The sequence below is a fragment of the Balaenoptera borealis genome (assembly GCF_965194805.1).
Source record: "Balaenoptera borealis genome assembly, chromosome: 1".
Lineage (NCBI taxonomy): Eukaryota > Metazoa > Chordata > Mammalia > Artiodactyla > Balaenopteridae > Balaenoptera > Balaenoptera borealis.
In genome coordinates, this window is record NC_138860.1 from 159,287,577 (window position 1) to 159,307,023 (window position 19,447).

At 44.9% G+C, this 19,447-nt stretch overlaps 1 protein-coding gene across 1 annotated transcript; it reads right to left on the minus strand.

The window, feature by feature from the left end:
• Position 1: 1 nt before the first annotated feature.
• On the minus strand, positions 2-19,222 carry TMEM269 (transmembrane protein 269). The gene is made up of 6 exons (XM_082353744.1): positions 16,795-19,222; positions 12,434-12,572; positions 8,665-8,762; positions 7,850-7,993; positions 7,005-7,205; positions 2-4,697 (listed from the first exon to the last, which is right to left on the minus strand). Exons 2-6 carry the CDS (start codon positions 12,523-12,525, stop codon positions 4,561-4,563), a joined length of 672 nt encoding a protein of 223 aa, XP_082209870.1. The 5' UTR covers positions 12,526-12,572; positions 16,795-19,222; the 3' UTR covers positions 2-4,560.
• Between the last annotated feature and the right edge of the window lie 225 nt (positions 19,223-19,447).

The following is a 19,447-nucleotide window of genomic DNA, read 5'->3' on the forward strand; positions in this document are numbered from 1 at the left end:
AGAGGGGACCCTCTCTCCCTCAGGAGGAGAGCGGAGAGGAGAGGAGAGAGCGAACATGGCTGCTTCCAGATTTCATTCTTCCTGGGCCCAAAGCTCTGCAGACCCTACAGACCCTATGTTTTTAGCCACACGGGTATAAATATGTGGCCTCTGCTCCCAGATGAGCCACAACTCAGGTATAGAGGCTTGAAGATAGGATTCCTGTCACCCTATGAATGTGGACAGCTAGTGGCAAGCTTGCACCAGCAGGGGGAGGGGAGTGAGGCGCTTTTGGTTTTTCATTTTAGTTTTTGTTTTTTTATTTTTCATTTTCATCTTTCACTTTATCAGGCCTAGAAGCAGAACACATATGGAAATGAGGCAGATCGCTTAGCGAGGGCACAAGAGCCAACACTGCCACCTCCATTACTCTCCACACTGGGAATACCTGTATTTTCCCTAGTGGTGCTGGGAATATCTCCAGCAATTCCCATCTCCTTTGTCTCCCTGCCGCTCTGAAGTCACTGAGAATTCTGTTCCCATTGCTGTGCTCGTTTTAGGAATAAACTGTGGAGTTAAGGAACTTGCTATCCCTGTGGAGAATGTGTTTTGAGAGCCTAAATTATAGTCAAGGATTACCTCTACATAGATTATCCCCATAAGTAGTAATTAGGTTCTATAGTATCCTACTGAATTTGGGTTGAATGTGGATTTTTCAGTTTTGTGTTTTGGAGAAATGGGGGTTTGGAGTAAGCTGTCATCATAAACCTAAGGAAATGATGTATTAGTATGCTAGAAAGAGCAGTTTTTGGAGTCAGATGACTTGGGGTCAAGTGCCATTTTTACTGCATTGGATAAGTTATTGACCTCTCCAAGCCTCACTCTTCTCCCATCTGTGTAATGGAATAATATTTTCTTCTTCTCAAGATCATTCATTGAGAAATAAGTAAGATAATGTATGTAATAACTACTCAGTAAATATTACTTCCCTTCCCAACTACCTTACTTCATGGGATATGTTTCAAATTTCAAATAACCAATTAATATATGAGCATTGGTTGGAAAGATTCTGATCCTTAGTTGGGAACTGCTTGTATTAACATGTCGCAGCCCTGGATATAGTTCATCCTAGAGAAGTGTTAGTATTGCAAACTGTAGGTGGTTGTAAAATCAGTTGAATAAATTGTGACCAGCTTTTCTTTTTAATGAAGTAATAGAACAGATTGTAAAATATCACATGTGGTAAGGATATTGTTTCATGAAGCTTTTGTTTCAGCTTTCAGTTTTTCACCATTGAGTATAATGTTAGCTGTGGGTTTGTCATATGTGTACTTTAATATGTCAAGGTACATTCCTTCCATACCCACTTTATTGAGAGTTTTTATCATAAATTGGTGTTGAATCTTGTCAAATGCTTTTTCTGCATCTATTGAGATGATCATATGGTTTTCATACTTCATTTTGTTAATGTGGTGTAGCACATTGATTGCTTTGTGGATGTTGAACCATCCTGGCATCCCTGGGATAAATCCCACTTGATCGTGGTGTGTGATCCTTAATGTATTGTTGTATTTGGTTTGCCAATATTCTGTTGAGGATTTTTGCTTCTATGTTCAGTAGTGATACTGGTCTGTAATTTTCTTTTTTTGTGTTTTCTTTGTCTGGTTTTGGTATTAGGGTGATGTGGGCCTTGTAAAATAGTTAGGAAGCGTTCCCTCCTTTTCAACTACTTTTTGGAATAGTTTGAGAAGGATAGGTATTAATTCTTCTTTGAATGTTTTGTAGAATTCACCTGTGAAGCCATCTGGCCCTGGAATTTTGTTTTGGGGGAGGCTGTTGATTACTGTTTCAATCTCTGCACCAGTGATTGATCTATTCAGATTTTGTTTCTTCATGATTCACTCTTGGAAGACTATATGATTCTAAGAAATTGTCCATTCTTTCTAGGTTGTCCAGTTTGTTGATGTATAGCTGATCATGATATTCTCTTCTGATCCTTTGTATTTCTGTGGTATCTGTTGTTATTTCTCCTCTTTCATTTCTGAGTTTATTTATCATTACCGTCTCTCTTTTTTTCTTAGTGAGTCTAGCTAATAGTTTGTCAGTTTTGTTTATCTTTCAGAGAACCAGCTCTTAGTTTCACTGATCTTTTCTATTGTCTTTTCAGTCTCTATTTCATTTATTTCTGCTCTGATCTTTAATATTTCCTTCCTTCAGCAGACTTTGGGCTTTATTTGTTCTTCTTTTTCTAGTTCCTTCAGGTGTAAGGTTAGAGTGTTTGAGATTTTTCTTGTTTCTTGAGGTAGGCCTGTATTACTATAAATTTCCCTCTTAGTACCACTTTTGGTGCGTCTCATAGGTTTTGGTATGTCAAAATTTCACTTTCATTTGTCTTCAGATAATTTTTATTTTTCCTTTGATTTCTTTGTTGACCCAATAGTTGTTCAGTAGCATGTTGTTCAGTCTCCACATATTTGTGATTTTTTTCCCCACCTTTCTTCTTGTAGTTGATTTCTAGTTTCATACCATTGTTATCAGAAAAGATGCTTGAGAAGTATGTTTTTTAAGTCTTGGCCTTCCCACTTGTTCCTAAGATCTGTTATATGTTAAAATATTTTATTTTATTTATTTATTTAATCTTATAACATGTTCTATTTTAGTTCTATTTTTTATTTTGATTCCTGACTAAGGAAGTAAAGACATTGAATGGTTAGCATTAGCATCCTGAGACCCCAGAGCCAGAGTAGAAGTGTAGCCTTACTTTCATATAGGTAGAAGGATGCACATGTCCCTCTGTTAAGTCAAGAGGCTCTTAGCTGACCTATAACTATCTTCATATTGCTAACCTAAACTTTTTTTTGAGGCAATGTAGTATGATTATTGTTATAAACAAAGTACAATTTATACAATCAAATGTGTATTTTCCCGTTCAAAGCAGTCCTCTTGGGAGTCTACATATTTATTTTAGCTCTGCTGCTATGGCTCAAAATGGACATGGAAATCCTCTTTCAGAATTGCATCTTTTTCCTTTGAATGTAGTTCAAGTTTTAGATATAGCCCAAAATCATTTGAGGCCAAATCTGATAGCTGATGTGGTTTTGGTTTAAGAAGAGGACATCATTGGCTAATATTGAGTATTAGGTTTTTGGACTAAATTTGGTTGGTTCAGAGTAAAATAAGTATTTTTTTGAGTACCTACTATGTCCAGGCACTGTGCTAGGTGCTGGCCTCTAAGAGCTTATGTGAAGACATTTCTCGACCTGGAGTTCCTAAAATATTTTGATGAAGGATAGCATCAGTGAAATGAGGGTTCAGCATTGAAGGACATCACACTGAAATGTCTGAGCCCATGTATATCTGTAAGATTCTTACTACATTATAGTAACCTTGTATATAACTCACTAGAATGCACAACCAAATCAATTCATCAACAAAGTAAATGTTTTTGAGTGTGGGGCACTGTGGTAGGCAGCAGAAATATGAAAATGTAAACTGAAGGAGCTTAAAATCTAGTGGGAAACAGACATATTCATCTAACCATGAAAAAAACACAAATGATATAACAGAGATACAAACAGAAAGCCATGGAGAAGAGGAGGGTGCTGTCTGTTCCTTTAGAGTCCAATCATAGCAATGTGGACTTCATTGGACTTTTATTTTTCGTTTAATTTTAGATTTAATGCATATTTGCCATATACTTTGTTCTGCAAACTTCAAGAAGTTAGACCTGAGGTAAAGGGGCTCTGGTGCCCTAGTTGAGGAAGGGGCAGAACTAGCCAATAATCTGGTTCACCACCTGGAGGTGGAAAGTCCAGAGGCAGTGCCGGGGGCATGGCTTTCAGTGGGCCTGAGTTCTTTGTGAGGTGTCACTTTAGGGCTCCATACAATTTTACTTCTATTCAATTTGGATTTTAGAATATGAAATGCCCTTTGAATATCTAGAGTTTAGTATTGTAGAGCTTAGGAAAAGAACACATAATGAGATCCCGGAGACCAGACGATGCCCTCAAGATGCCAATGTGTCTAATCTCTAAACAAAGCAAAAGTCAGAAGCTTTGATTGTGGAAATATGGAATTTTAAGTTACAAAATCCTACACACAAATTGGGCAACGTGATTGTCCTGCTATCAGCTCTGCTCTACAGAGCCAGAGTCTGTAAATTTAAGAAATGTATTAGTAAGCCCCACCTCACCACTGGAGTAATTACATTCAGGCAGGACCAAGGTGGAGGCTATACCAACTCTGAAGGGTTTCACTCATTTCCAAGGGACTAACCTTAGTGCACAAGTTCACCCAGCTGGTAACAGGGATGGAACTCAAGCCCAGCCCAAATTTAGCTTGGAAAAAAATTCTGTTCTGTATGACATAAACAACTCTTGTCCCCAAGAGATTCAGAACCCTGAGTAAAGAGGAAGACGTATAGGCCGCTGGCCCTACTGTGGGTTGCTCTGGTTCAAGGCAACATGTATCTAGCACATGCACAACATAGGGACAAGGAAACATTTAGTAAGGGTAAGGCGAGGCTTGGCCCAACATGCTGGCAGAAACCCCACAGAGGCCAGCGGGAGTGGGTAAGGCTGTTTAATATCTTCGGTGCTGCAAGTTAAGACACGCTGCCTTGCCCCACAGAGCATCCGGAAAGAAGATGTAGGAGAGTGACCACATCAGGCAGTAAAAAGCAGTTAGCGACAGTGGAGACAAAAACACCAGGATGACACCTGGAAGAAAAAAGGCAAACACTCAATTTTTATGAAGCTGTCTTATGTGTATTTTCCACCCTCTACTTCCCATTCCCATCTTTCCAGCCTTCAGTTTTTACTCACAGAGCCTAAGACACTAAAACCAATGACACATGATCCCTGCCTTTGCAGAGTTTGTCCCTGTGTAACTAGACAATTACAATCTAATGCAATCTCAGGCTCCATTTTGTCAAATTCAGATCAAAAGTCAGTCTTAGCCAAGAATAAATTTGAGTTGCCCAGATCTCTTGTTAGAAAAAAAAAAAAAAGAAAAAAATATATTCCTAATTGTTTCAAGTTTAACATGAGATAAGGGTCAATAAAATATTATACGCATGCAGAAAAGAGTTAACATAGCAGGCCTGAGACTGCTATCCTTAGAAAGGCCTGCTTGCAAGGTGGGCCTGGAAACTTGAATAGTAAACAATTCCCTACACTGACACTTTTAATATTCTGACTGCCTAGGACAGTTAGTTATTACCCCCCAGAATACAGATTTGTTGGTTGTCCTGCCTCCTCTGGAATGGAAATGCATGAGTGATCCTATAATGGATACCGCTGTGATGTAGTAGAATGAACATGGGATTTGGAGTCCCAAGACCTGGATTTAGAAAAGTCCATACTTTGCCACTTATCAGCTGTGTGACCTTGGGCAAGTCACCTAACTTTTTAAAGCCTGTTTATTACCTTAAGAGAGGAATAATAATGCCTCTCACCCTCTGTCATAATGAGATTGAATGGGTAATGTGTGAAAGAAATTTATGGAAGTACTACAAATGTGAGATGTTATTCTTCCCCTTTAACTTTGTTGCAGAAGTCTGGAGAACAAGTAACAATGTGAGATTTAATAGCAGAAGCTAGCCCCACACAGGGCCAGTTTAGATGACAGGTAAGTTTAGCTTTGCATGCTTCAAAGTTGACCAAACCAACTTTGTCCCTGTGTTACCGTATCAAACCCAATTACAAATGTCAACCAAAATCCCTACCAACCTGACTGTGGTAATACTTTGATGGAAATGCAGTTCACATGAATTAACTATGTCACTTTGACATTTATGCCAAATCTCTTCATCTCCACCGCAACCATCACCTCTCATCTGACAAAAAGCTGGTTTTCCTACTTCCATTCTTAGTCTCCTACAATCTATTCTCTTCATTACAGGCCAAGTGATCGTTTAAAACTGTGGCTCAGAAATCCCTTCAAAGGCTTCTCATTTGCCTTCAGGATCCAATCCCCAGTCCTGCCCAGTCTGCTCACTTCGCTGGCCTCAGTCTGTCACAAGCCCTCCCTCAGCAAGTCCAGCCACACTGGTGCACTAATGCATCCAGCTGTTCTTGCCTCAGAGCATTCAAAAATTGTTTCCTTTTCTGAACCATCCTTCCCACCACTTGGCCAATCATCTTGCAGTTTTCATGTATTTAAAATTTTTTTCCAGCTTTATTGAGATATCATTGACATATAGCATTGTTATTAGTCCAAGGTGTAACAACAACGATTTGATACTTGTATATATTGCAACATGATAACCATAATAAATTTACTTAATATCCATCACCTCACATAGTTATATATTTTTTCCTTGTGATGAGAACTTTTAAGATCTACTCTCTTAGCAACTTTCAAAAAGACAATACAGTATTGTTAACTGTAGCCACCATGCTGTACATTACATGCCCAGAACTTATCCTGTAACTGGAGTTTTTACCTTTTGACCACTTTCACCTAGGTTTCGTTTAAATGTTACCTCCTTAAGGATCCTTTCCCATCCTTAAGGCATTCCAGTCTAAATTAGGTCACCCTCTGATGCCCTCTGAGGGCACCCTATAGTTTCACAACACATCAAAACTATATATTTTTAGTTATTTCTGCCATGATTTGTTTGGTGTCTGTCTCCCCTATCGGACTGTAAATCCTGAGGCAGGAAGTATTTGTCTGGTTTACCAATTTGATTCCTAGTACCTGACATACGGTCAGTGTTCCCTAAATTTCTATTGAACTTAGTGATATCCAACAAATATTTATTGAGCATCTACTATGTGATTGGCACAATCCTAGGTACTAGGAATTATAGCACAAATAAAAAAGAGTCTTCTATGGGGGGGGCAGGTTTAGTGTGTATAGACAACAAACAAGTAAATACACATCAGGTGATGATAAATTCTATGGAGAAAAGTAAAGCAGGGTGAAACAGAGAGGGAATGTGGGGGGCGAGGTACAGGGTGGCAATGAGCAGCAGTGATAATAAATGATCACTAGTGACGTTTAAGAACAGTATTTTCACTCACCTCCCAGATAGACCATTTTTTTCCAGTTCTCAGACTCCAGGATTTCGTCATGTGGGTAGTAGCTCTGGTCCATCATGAATAGTATCATGAGTGAGGCCATGCAAGAGAGAATGAATGTGTTGCCTTTGGTCAGGAGGGAGGTGGAGGCCAAAACACAGGAAGCATAGGGGCAGGGTAGGCCCTTGTATGTGAAGGGAATGCCTGCAGGGAAAGAAAAGATGGGGTTTGCTGCTTCCCACTGCTCTAAAGCACCCACCAGAGGAAGCCCTTCTCTCTCTGGGTCTTCCCTGCCCCACATTCCAAATCCCCTAATCCCAGGGCAGTGGCCAGCCATAAAGCACTTAGTTATTTAGAGATGATGTGTGGGTTTTGCACTGGATCCTCAAGGTAAAGCAGGCAGCTAGGACCAGGCCTATGCCTTGGCCCCTAGGAAGCCTCTGTAGAAGGGTCCTTTGAGATCTTTCTGTCTGCATCTGCAATCCCTTGCGTTGTGACCTTAGGCAAGGTAATTACCCTCACCAGAGTTCAGTTTCTCCATCTGTTATGGGAAACTGGAGTATGACCTCTAGTTCTAGAGTCTGTGAATTCATGTGCTCCATCCAAAGGTCACACTACAAGAAAAAGGCACAGCTGGTTCAAGAACCAAGGGTTCCCGCCCCCTAGAACAGGTCTCTGCCAATGCAGCCTGCAGTCTCCAGTGGGCCTAGAGCAGGGGAGAAGGAAGGAAGGGGGCCTCCATAAAAGGAAGGAAAGGAGTCAATTACTGCACCTCACGCTTCCAGCATCCAACAGCTCCTCCCCTCCATGGTTCCCTACCCTCAGCCATAAGGCTGGCTTCCACTCACCAGTTGAATAAAAACAGAGGTGGACTGAAATAGCCAACACATAGATGATGGCCAGGAACCCGTTCAGAGGCCCATCCATGCCTAGAAGCAGGGCTGAGGCCAGGCCAAAGGTGGTGAAGACAGCAAGGTCATTCAGCTTGGCTCCTGCTCCAGAAGGCCAAGGTTAGAAGAACTTACACTCATATGTCTTATACCTTAGTCCCCTCTAGTGGGGGAGCTGGAGTGGGGAAAAGCAGGATCCTGTTTGTCAGGTCCCTGAGGGGCCAGAGGGCAACAGCTGCTCCCCAGGGATCTCCTTCTGGCTCTGCCTCAAACTGACCACATGGCTTTAGACAAGTCTTTCCCTGTCTAGGTCTTAGTTTTCCCATCCTTTAACATGCAAGGGTTGGACCACAATTGGGAACAAATTGATAAGCTGTGGAACCTGTTTTTTCAAGCAAAATCTTGCATGGAAATATCTTGTCATATTTTAAACCAGCAGATCTGCTTGGGGTAATTTTTCATTTCCCCACTCCCCCATGACCACAACCCACCACTCCCACTCCCAGATCCACCCTGAAGAGGGAGACGGGACAGATAAGCCCACTGAAGGCCGGGACAAAGACAGCCAGCGATCAATAAGCGAACCAGCAGAGGAGCTAGATCTAGACTGTGGGGCTCACAAACTCCTGTTCAAGGGCTGCTTCTGCTACACTCAGAGGGATGTGAACAGGAGTGGCGACTGAAGGAAGCCTGCTGTATTTCAGGGGATGGAGGAGCTGACCCGAATGGGTGCTCCTGGGGTCAGGGATTATGAGTCTGAGGCCTGGACTCACCCGATGTGGAGCAGATGTTGAGGTGTCTGGTCATTGCCCCGATAGCCATGTCTAATAGAAAGCTGACCAAAAGCATCCAGGAGGCACATGGGGACTTCCTAAAAAGCAGGCCAGCAGGCCCCAAAGGGCGGCTCTTTCATAGTCTCCACTGGGCTCCACCCCCCTCCCCCAATACGCTTCCTACGCTAGCACACATACACACACCCGTACGTGTTCCCTACACTCACATCCTTTCTGATATGTGCTGCTTTACACACACACACACACACACACACACCCTCACACATATCTACATCCCTTCCATACTCTCATTCTCAACCCACAGTCTTAAAGGGGTGCCCTCAACCCCCTCGGTAATCACTAAGGTCCCTTTCAATTCTAAATTCCAGGCACATTCAGTGGCAAGGGGGGTCCTAGGCCTTAGTCCAACCTCTACGACCATCTCAGATAAACCACTCCTCCTTCCTATAGGTCTCTGTTCCTCCATCTATAAAATGAGGGGTTTGTACCAAATGATTTATTTAATAGGTATAGGCCTATTTAGATTATCTGTTTCTCCTAGTGTGAGTTTTGGTAGCTTGTATCTTCTAAGGAGTTGGTCTGTTTCATCTAGGCTATCAAGTTTGTGGGCATAGAGCTGTTCACAATATTCCTTTACTATGCTTTTAATGTCCATGTAATGATTCCTCCACTTTCATTTCCGACACTGGTAATTTGTGTCTTGTCTTTTTTTTGGTTAGCCTGGCTAGAGGTTTATCCATTTTATTGATCTTTTCAAAGAACCAGGTTTTGGTTTCATTGATTTTTTTAAAGTTGATTTCTTGTTTTCAATTTCATTGACTTCTGCTCTAATTTTTATTATTTCTTTCCTTCTGCTTACCGCAGATTTAATTTGCTCTTCTTTTTCTAGCTTCCTAAGGTGGAAGCTTACATAATTGATTTTAGATCTTCCTTCTTTTCCATTTTTTCTAAGACTTTATTTTTTTAGGGAAGTTTTCGGTTTACAACAAAATTGAGAGGAATACAGAGATTCCCATATACCCCTTAGCGCCACATATGCATAGCCTCTCCCATTATCAACATCACTCACCAGAATGGTGCATTCTGGCCTTGGTACATACCAAGGATGAACCTACACTGACACACTGTAGTCACTCAAAGTCCATAGTTTACCTTAGGGCTCACTCTTGGTTTTATACGTTCTATGGTTTTGGACAAAAGTATAATGATATATATCCATCATTATAATATCATATAGAGCATTTTCACTGTCCTAACAATCCTCTGTGCTCTACCTATTTATGTCCTCCTCAACCCCTCTGGAAACTACTGATCTTTTTATTGTCTCCATATTTTTGGACACATATTTTCTCCATATTTTCTTTTCCAGAATGTCATATAGTTGGAGTCATAGAATATGTAGCCTTTTTGGATTGGCTTCTTTCACATAATAATATGCATTTAATGTTCCTCCATGTCTTCTTAGGGCTTGATAGCTCATTTCTTTTTAACACTGAATGATATTCCATTGTCTGGATGTACCACAATTTATTTATCCATTCATCTACTGAAGGACATCTTTGTTGCTTCCAAGATTTGGCTACTATGAATAAAACATCATAAACATCCAAGTACAGGTTTTGAACGTAGTTTTCAATTCATTTGGATAAATACCAAGGAGTGTGATTGCTGGATTATATGGTAAGAGTATGTTTAGTTTTGTAGGAAACCACCAAACTGTCTTCCAAAGTGGCTGTACCATTGTGCATTCCCACCAGCAATGAATGAGAGTTCTTGTTGCTCCACGTCCTCAGCAGCATTTGTTGCTATCAGTGTTCTGGATTCTGGTCCTTCTAATAGGTGTATAGTGGTATCTCATTGTCATTTAATTTGCATTTCCCTGATGATATATGATGTGGAGTATCTCTTCATATGTTTAAATGCCATCTGGATATCTTCTTTTGTGAGGTGTCTGTTAAGGTCTTTGGCCCTTTTTTAATTGGGTTGTTTTCTTATTGATGAGTGTTAAGCTTTGTATATTTTGGACTGTAGTTCTTTATCGGATGTACTTTTGCAAATATTTTCTCCCAGTCTGTGGCTTGTCTTCTAGTTCTCTTGACATGGTCTTTTACAGAGCAGATTTCTTTTCTAATATATGCATTCAATGATATGAATTTCCCTTTAAGTACTGCATTCACTGCATCTCACAAATTATGATAAGTTGTATTTTCACTTTCTTTTAGTTCAAAATATTTTTTTAAAATTTCTCTTGAGACTCCTTTTTTTTATCTATGTATTATTTAGAAGTTGTTTAACCTTCATGTATTTCGGAATTTTCTAGTTATCTTTCTGTTATTAATTTCTAGTTTAACTCCATATGGCCTGAGAGCATACTTCGTATCATTTCTATTTTTTTTAATTTGTTAAGGTATGTCTTACAGACCAGAATGTGGTCTATCTTGGTGAGCTTGAGAAGAATGTGTATTCTGCTATCGTTGGATGAAGTATTCTATAAATATCAGTTGCATCCAGTGGATTGACGGTGCTGTTCAATTCAACTATATCCTTACTGATTTTCTGCCTGCTGGATCTATCAATTACTGATAAAGGGGTATAGAAATATCCAGCTATGATAATAGAGTCATCAGTTTCTGCTTGTAGTTATATCAGTTTTTGTCTCATGTATTTTGATGCTCTGAATGATGTCTTTCAGACCCTACATTCAAGGATTCTATGTTTCTTTCCAGCATATGCTCCCAGACTCCCCTGAAATCAGTTACCACAATCTCAGACCAAACTGCCCTAGGAGGCCATACGCAAGTCGACACCCTGACTGCAATGCTTGGGTGGCCCAGCAGGAGCAAACAGAGAGGCTGACCCCAGACTTCAGCTGTCCCCAAACAACCTTAGTATTTCCTTTGTTTAGACCCATACCTATGTGTCTGAAGGGAATTGGGCCCACCATCATGGCATAAAAACTACACTCCCAGAAGATTAGGTTGAACTAAGAAGACAGCGATTTTCTGCTGCAGGTATACCCCCACTTTATGAGACCCCAAAAACCCAGACTTAGAGAATCATACAATTTTCAAACTGGAAGGGAACTTAAACATCATCAGGTAAAATCCTCTTATTTTATGGTTGAGAAACAGATCCAGAGAAGTCACTTGCTCATGGTTATAAAGAATCAAACAGATTAGGAGGATATTATTTGCATTATAAAGGACTTATCTTTAAAGAGCTGATTTCCCAAAGCCATTGAAATATGATTCAATTTACAGAAACATAATTTGCCTACAACTTTTTTGGGGGCCCATATACATGTCTCAGAGTTTCCAGAACAGTGCTAATTTCAAATATTCTGCCAGATCATATGCTCTAATTTAAGAATCAAAAAAATATAATGGTAGCCTGCCTACCCAAGGATTGTGCAAAGGCTACCAGAACAGAAATCTCAAAATCTTGATTTTCTCATAGAAACCATTCTAGATTGCCATAGCTGGAAGGAACTATAGAGATCATAGTGTGAGCTGCTTGTTTTAAAGATGGAGAAACTGAGGCTCAGGATATGACCTAGCTAAGGTCGCATATCAGGCTGGTGGTAGAACTGAGGCTAGGATCTTGACCCCTTGACTCCCAACCTACTGCACTTTCTCCTGCCCCCCGTTGATCTGTACGCCTCGGAGCCTGGCTCTCTAGACTCCCCACTCCTTCCCTCATGCCATTGGCTCCAGCTTTTGGCTAAGAGCTTGCTGGGCCCCAGACCTACTTGCAGAAGCTGCAGAAGATGGAGAAGAGCCCCAGGATCATGTTGGCCAGGGACAAGGCACTGGCAACATCCTTCCAGGAAAATTCATTCATCTGGGCGTGGCTCTGCTCTTTGGTCAGGAAGAAACTGGTGTGCTGACCTGGGGCCCAGGGGAGAGGGACAAGGAGTTGTCAAGGTCAAAGAGTCCCAAAAGAGGCTCCCAGGGACCCAGTAGCTCCTGTTCCCCTAGACCTCATCCCAGAGCTGTGCTCTCCCAACATGGTTTCACTGGCTGGAATCAGGGAGACTGCAGGTAGATGGAGGAGACCCAGGAGGTAAGACAAAGGTGCCGAAGATGAGCGCCTGGGAAAGTTCAATAGCAAAGTGAGTGAACCGGCACGACCATAGCTTCCACCCCTCTCTGACTACACCCCTTGCCCTACAGCACAGACCTCCCTGTAGCCCATACGCTGACCCTCCTGGCACTCCCATGGCCCAGGGTCCAAGGGGTATGCGCCCTTCCCCCATCTGAGAGATGAGCCCTTGTCATAGAGACTTTTATCATAAATGAGCCCTCCTTTTTTTTTCTTTTTTTTTTTTAATTATAAAGCTACTTTTAATACTTTGGAGTGAGCCCCACAGGAACAAAAACACTGGGAAGGGGTAACCCCCTCACCCCCAGGAGTGGCCAAGGGGGAGAGAGGCTACCTGACGGGAAGGAAGCACAAAGGGCCCGCTGCAGACTCAGGCTCCTTGGTCCCGGAGGCCACGCTCACTCCCTCGGAAGGACAGGGCTGTGGCTGAGGTGCCCCAAGCGTCGACAGGGGAAGAGATGAGCAACGTCTGCATATGCAGATGCATATGGACAGCACTAAATAGTTCACATGGCACTTTCACCACGTTCTCTCTTCTGATCCTGACAACCTTAGGAGATGGTGCTATAATTCTCCCCGTTTCATGAATGAGGGAACTGAGGTCCTGAGAAACGGAGGTATTTGCTCAGAGTCACACATTAGGTGAGTAGAATCAATCCCTCCTGTTTGATTCTAAATCTGGTGCTTCTTACGGGGGCATAATCTCAGCAGGAGGAGGTCTGTGGGGTAGCGGGCACTGAGGGAGCCCAGATGGCCAGTCTGGCTGGGCAGCTACGGCCTCCCTGCCCGGGCCTCCTCCCTCCCCTCAGCCTGTCTCAGCAGCAGGGAATCAGCTGGCCCTGGCCATTTTCACAGTCCCTCTGTGTCCGTTTTCGCTCTAAGACCAAACATGTGCACTCCTTACACGTAAACTGTCTGTGAAACTTTCTTTTGGAGAAAGAGCCCCAGCGCTCTCTGAAACAGGGAGGCCCCACTGGTTGTAAACACACTACCCACAAATAGCAATCTTGCACGTGAGTAAAATGTACAAGTTCCAAGGTGTTTTCTCATTTAATCCCCACTCATTTTCGAGGTGAGGAAGCTGAGACTCTGCCTCCATACAGCCCCTCTGTACAGCCCCAGGCCCTTCTGGTCTGGGCAAGAGCTAAGACAAATCATGGTCCTTTCCCATAAATACTGCCACCAGTATGTCAGAGGTTGAGAGGGGGCCGGACTTGGAATTTGGGGCTGGGAGTTTATCAGGCAGCACGGTGGAGCTAACTGCTCCCATAGGCCAGCTTCATTCACCAAAGGGTATCAGTAGCTACAATGCCAAAGCCACTGGGACTCCTGAGACCTTGTCATGCCAGGTCCCCTCAAAACCTAAGACAGGAAGCAATGCTAGTCCGAGAAATCTGGGATGGGAGGGGGGCAAAGGATTGGATGCCTGCTCCCTCCCTATCAACCCTTCCCTCCTGGTCTGTCTTGAGTCTCAGGGCTGACCCGAGCAAGACCAAGCACTTCTGTTCCAGCCTAGTCTGCACCTGGAAGAGCAGCATCCCAGCGTCTCAGAGGCAGTCAGCAGATACCTGGGGTATGTCCACCAAGTACGAGACACACCTCATCTATACTACTACATGGTTTGGTTTTTTTTAATTAATGTGCAATTAATTGTCTACTATAGTATCTCTTTCATTCACAAAGCACTTTCACCACTATGGTTTCCAATGGCCCTGTGAGGTCTGCCAGGTAAGGCAAAGAAGACTCAGAGAGGGGAAGAACCTTGTTCAAGGTCACACTGGAAGTGGCAGAACAAGACTTCCAACTTCACCGTAAGTGTTCTTTCCTGTGTACTCTGCTGTCTACCAACCAACAGGACTGATCGTAGTATTCGTTGTAAGCTCAGACTGAGCAAGGTGCTGGGGAAAGCCCTTGGTCCCTGCCTGGACCATGGAATTTACAGTCTGTTCAGGAAAACAAGACTCATGCATGCCTGTGGAGACTTATAGACAGTTCATGGTGGTAACTCATCTTAACAATGGGGAAACTGAGGTTTCAGAACAGTGAAGCAACTTGTTCCAGCAAATTGTGGAGCCGGGATTGGAACTGGGCCTCCTCTTTCCCAATTAAAAGCCATTTGCAGCACAGGCCCCAGGTATGGAAGGATGTGGAGCTGAGAGTAAGAGCTGTTGAAATTTAGAGAAAAAAGGAAAAATCCATTTATTCAGCAAACATTTGGTCTTGGGACAGAGAAGATTAAGACCTGGTCTCGTCTCTCAAAAAGCTCAGTCTGGCAGAGGCATTCAACCCTGCACAGAAGAGAAGAGGTGACAAGGCTGCTGAGGGAGCACAGAAGAGGGGCCCCGCCCGTCAGGGGGCTCAGAGGAGGCGTCTCAGAGGAGGGGGTCGGAGCTGAGGCCTTGCCCAGCAGGGGCCTGCAAGACTGGCTCACGTCACTCCCCGGCTCCTCGGAAGCCATCAGTGGCTCCCCAACACCCTCAGGATGGAGTCCAGCTCCTTCATGTGCTATGCAAGCCCTTCGTGATGAAGCCCTGCTCGACTCTCAGCCTCCTCTCTCCATTGCCCCTTGACCCCTTCTCTGCCCCCCTCTGGTCTTGGGTTGGGTGGTGGGCCTCTTTGGGAAGCCTGACACCCCCTCAAGTCTTGAGCTGCTCCTCCTCTGCACTGCCACATCTCCTTGTGCTCGCCGTGTGACACTTGGCACTCTGTATTGGCACCGCCTACGTGGTCTTCCTTCTCTACTACAGGGGAAGGAACTTGAGTGCCGACCGAGGTCCCCTGTGCCCGGCATGAGGCCTGACAATAGAAGTTGTTCAATGATATTGTTACATTAATAGAGCACTCTGGTGCTTGCCCGAGATCCTCTCCCTGCACGGAATCACTCAAAGCCTGTCTCGTTTGTCCTGTGAGAAGCCTTCTCAAGTGAACAATCCAGCCCCTCAGCACACCCAGCTTCTACCCAACGTTTATGATCTTGATTTGCCCATGCCTGCTGTGCGCCAGGCCTGTGTGTTCTGGGCACCCTCAGGAGGCTGGGAGTCTGGTAGGGGAGGCAGATGTGTGTAGGGACGGTGACGGCAGTGTGGCAACTCTTGTTAGACAAGGGGTTGTCCGGTTGCTGAGGGTGTCCAGGGAAGACTAAGTCTGGGGTGGGGGCAGGGGAGGGCTTGGCCAATGTGATATTTACGGAGGGTCTCTGGGCATAAACAAAGGGGGGTGCTTCCTGGCAAAGGAAATTGCAAGGGCGGAAGCCCAGTGGGGAGGCTGGGTCCCAGGGAGACAGGGCTGCCGGGAGGCAAAGCCGGCAGGGAGGCCACGGTTGTGATAGCTGCTGTGACCTTGCCTTGCCGCTGTGGACGGGCAGTGATGTTTATTTGGTAAGGGGGTGTCTTGATCAGATGTGGGTTGGGGATGGAGGGTGGTCTCGAGGGGGGAGGCTGAAGAAAAGGAAACCAGCCATGAGACTGGTGAGTGAGGAGTACGAAGTGAGCGAGCAGAAATGTCCGACGCTGGGGCTGCTAGCGGAAGAAGAGGGGAGAGTTGCGTGGGACTCGGCCATTCCTCAGGAGAGGCAAGGCGTGGCGAAGTCGGTGCCTTGCCTGGAAACCCGCGCGGCGTTGGAGCGAGCAGGCCCCGGGCGGCGCTCCCCCGCGGGCGGTGGGCGGTGAGCCACGCGCACAGCCCCTCGGGTTAGAAACGCCCCGCCCCCCACTGGCCGCCCCCACTCCATCCCGCCACCCTAGAGGCCAACAGCCCAACAGGGAGCCGGCCTCCTGCCGACGCCCGTCTGTCCGAGCTGGAGACACCGGCGCTCCCCTCCTCACCCCTCCCCTGCCCGCTGTACCGCGTCGGTTCTGGACGACAGCGACGGCGACGACGCCCAGGCGAAAAGGTGGAAGAGACGGAGCCGGGGCTGGGCGCCCGCGCTTCGGGACAGCTCCTTCCCCCCAGGGCCGTGGTCGCCGACAGCACCCTGGGGGAGGCGCGTGCGACGCTGCGGCTACTTACCTGGCGACCAGACATTCTTAGATGGGGGTGGGCGCCCGCACTCCTTCCCCGCTTCCTGGGCGGTGGAGAGGGGCCAGCCCAGGAGAGGGGGAGCCGCGGCGTCCCAAGCCTCTCACCCCCCGGCTGTTAGCTCACAATCCCCGAGAGGCAGGGGTGGGGCCACGCGGCTTTAGTTGGCAGGAAGAGGGTCCTCAGTTTGCCGGGGAGCCCTAGGTCTTGCAGCGGCGCGGCAGGGGGAATGGAGGGATCTGAGAGGAGGGGACTAGTCTAACATGGGGAGCGTGGACAGGCTTGGCAGGCGAAGAGACCAGAGTGCCCGGCGTGTGGGAGGTGGGCTGGAAGGGAGTTGCGGGGAGATAAGGCTGTAAAGGGATGCTGGGGTCCAGACTGTGAAGGGCCCCTAGACTGTAAGCCCCCTCCGTGTGGGCAGGGCTTTTGCTGTGCTTGATGTACTGCTGTATCTTTATGCCCATAAGAACGCTTAGGCATAAAGTACATCCCCCCAGCCCCCATACTTGTTGGATCAATGACAAGCTAAGTAGTTGACACTCAGTCCTGAAAATAGGAAATTTTAAGTAGGGAAGTGACATGGTCAGGTTGGTTTAGAAAGATTATCCTGGCAGCCAGCGTGTAGGAAGGCTGTGTAACACTGCATGAGCTGAGGGGGGCTGGAGCAAAGACATACTGTTGGACAGCAGCAGAAAGGAATGAGAAGTAGTCGGACCAGGAGCCACTGTGAGATGGAATGTCAAGAGTGTGGGAGAGGAGTGAGAGGGAGGAGGTAAGAGCCTCTCCTGAGGTGTTTAGGTTCCGCAACTGGATGAATATGTGCCAGAGAGAGAAACGTGTTAGTACTGGGGGATCCCAAGCACCAGTTCTAATACCTGCCCCACTTTCTCTAACCTACCCAGTTGCTAAGTTCCAGCAGCAATAGCTTCCAGGGCCCCACAGAATATGCGAACAGAAGGGGTGGAGCTAGGAGGTCAAGTGACTCTTCGCCTCACCTTGCAGCCTGGAGGGGGAAGAGAAGTATAGGACCTAGCCTGTCCTGAGTGGCTACTGGCCACCGGGCACTGTGCCCAACGCTTTACAGACGTTATAGTCATCTTACTGGGTTTTCTCAAATGCCCCTGATGTTAGTATTAGCATTCCCGTTCTCCAGAAGAGGAAATGGGCATTACTCGATTTTACTGAAGGTTACACCGTTATTAATTAGTGGATCTGAGACCTGAACACAGTTTGACACTGAAGTCACACCTAAGGTGTTTGAGAAACTAAAAGGGAGAATCAGGATGGAGGCAACTTCAGCTGTGCTGGGAGTCCAAGCCCAAGAGTCAGGTCAGCTCCTTTCTATCATTTTTATTTCTCTTCATTTGTCCAGGCTACATGGACCATTAAAGTGGCAAAATAAAAACGGTCACATAATGATTATAATACCGGCTTTAACTTTTAGCCAGATTTACATTCCAGCTCTAACACTTGGCAGATGTGTAAATCTGAACAAGTTACCTTGGTTTCTGCAACCAAATGTGTAAAATGGGATTGCCGTGAGAATTAAATGAGCTTACATGAAATGCTCAGCACAGCGCAGAAGCTCAGTCATCATCATCATCATCATCATCATCATCATCATCATCATCATCATCATCGTTCTAAGGACATGATCATGGCTTCCCCAAGGCTTCCTTCAGAAGAGGGAGATGAAGCAGGGAGAGCTAAGAAACACCCCCCTCCCCAACCACCAGAAGTTTCTAGCTTCCTCCCATTCTGGATCTCACAGAAGTAGAGAACAAGAACAGTAGGGTGACTGTCTACACTTGTACTAACATGATAGCCACTAGCCACGTGTGGCTCTTGAGTTCATGAAACGTGGCTAGTCTGAATTGAGGCAGCTGTACATTTACCAGAGTTTGAATACTGAGTTTTAAAAAAAAAAAGTAAAATAACTAATTTTCAGTATTATTTGTTAAAATGTTAATATTCTTATATACTGGGTTAGAGTAAATTATTAACGTTAATTTCACCTGTTTTTCCTTATTTTTTAAGGTAGCTGCTAAAAAATTTTAAATCACACATGTGGCTCACATTCTATTTCTCTTAGCTGCATTGACTTAGACGCCCTGCAGGATATAAGTACAGAGCTGCAGATGTCCATCCATCCATCATTAGAGTATTTATGTGCCAGGCACTATTTTAGGTGCTAGGGATATAGCAATAAACAAGACAGACACTGTTTCTGCCCTCAGAGAACTTACACTCAAGTATGGGGCAAAGGCAACAAATAATGTCTAGTCACAACAAGTGTCATGGAAATCAAAACAGGGTCAGAAGTATTTTGATGTGAGAGGATTTGGTACTTCTGACAGGGTAATGAGTGAAGTGATATTTGAGCAGGGACCTAAATGTTGAGAAGACACAAACCATGAAAAGACCTTGGGGGAAATATTCCAGGCAGATGGAGCTACAAATGTAAAGACGCTGGAGCAGGAACAGGCTTGATGTGCTGATGAGCTGAGCACAGTCAGTGGGAACACGGTGAGTACTGAGAATGGTACATCACATAGAACCTTGGCAAGTCTGGACTTTATTCTAAGTGTAATGAGAAACTTGGGGGTCATTTTTTACAGAGGTATTATAACCTCACATTTTTAAA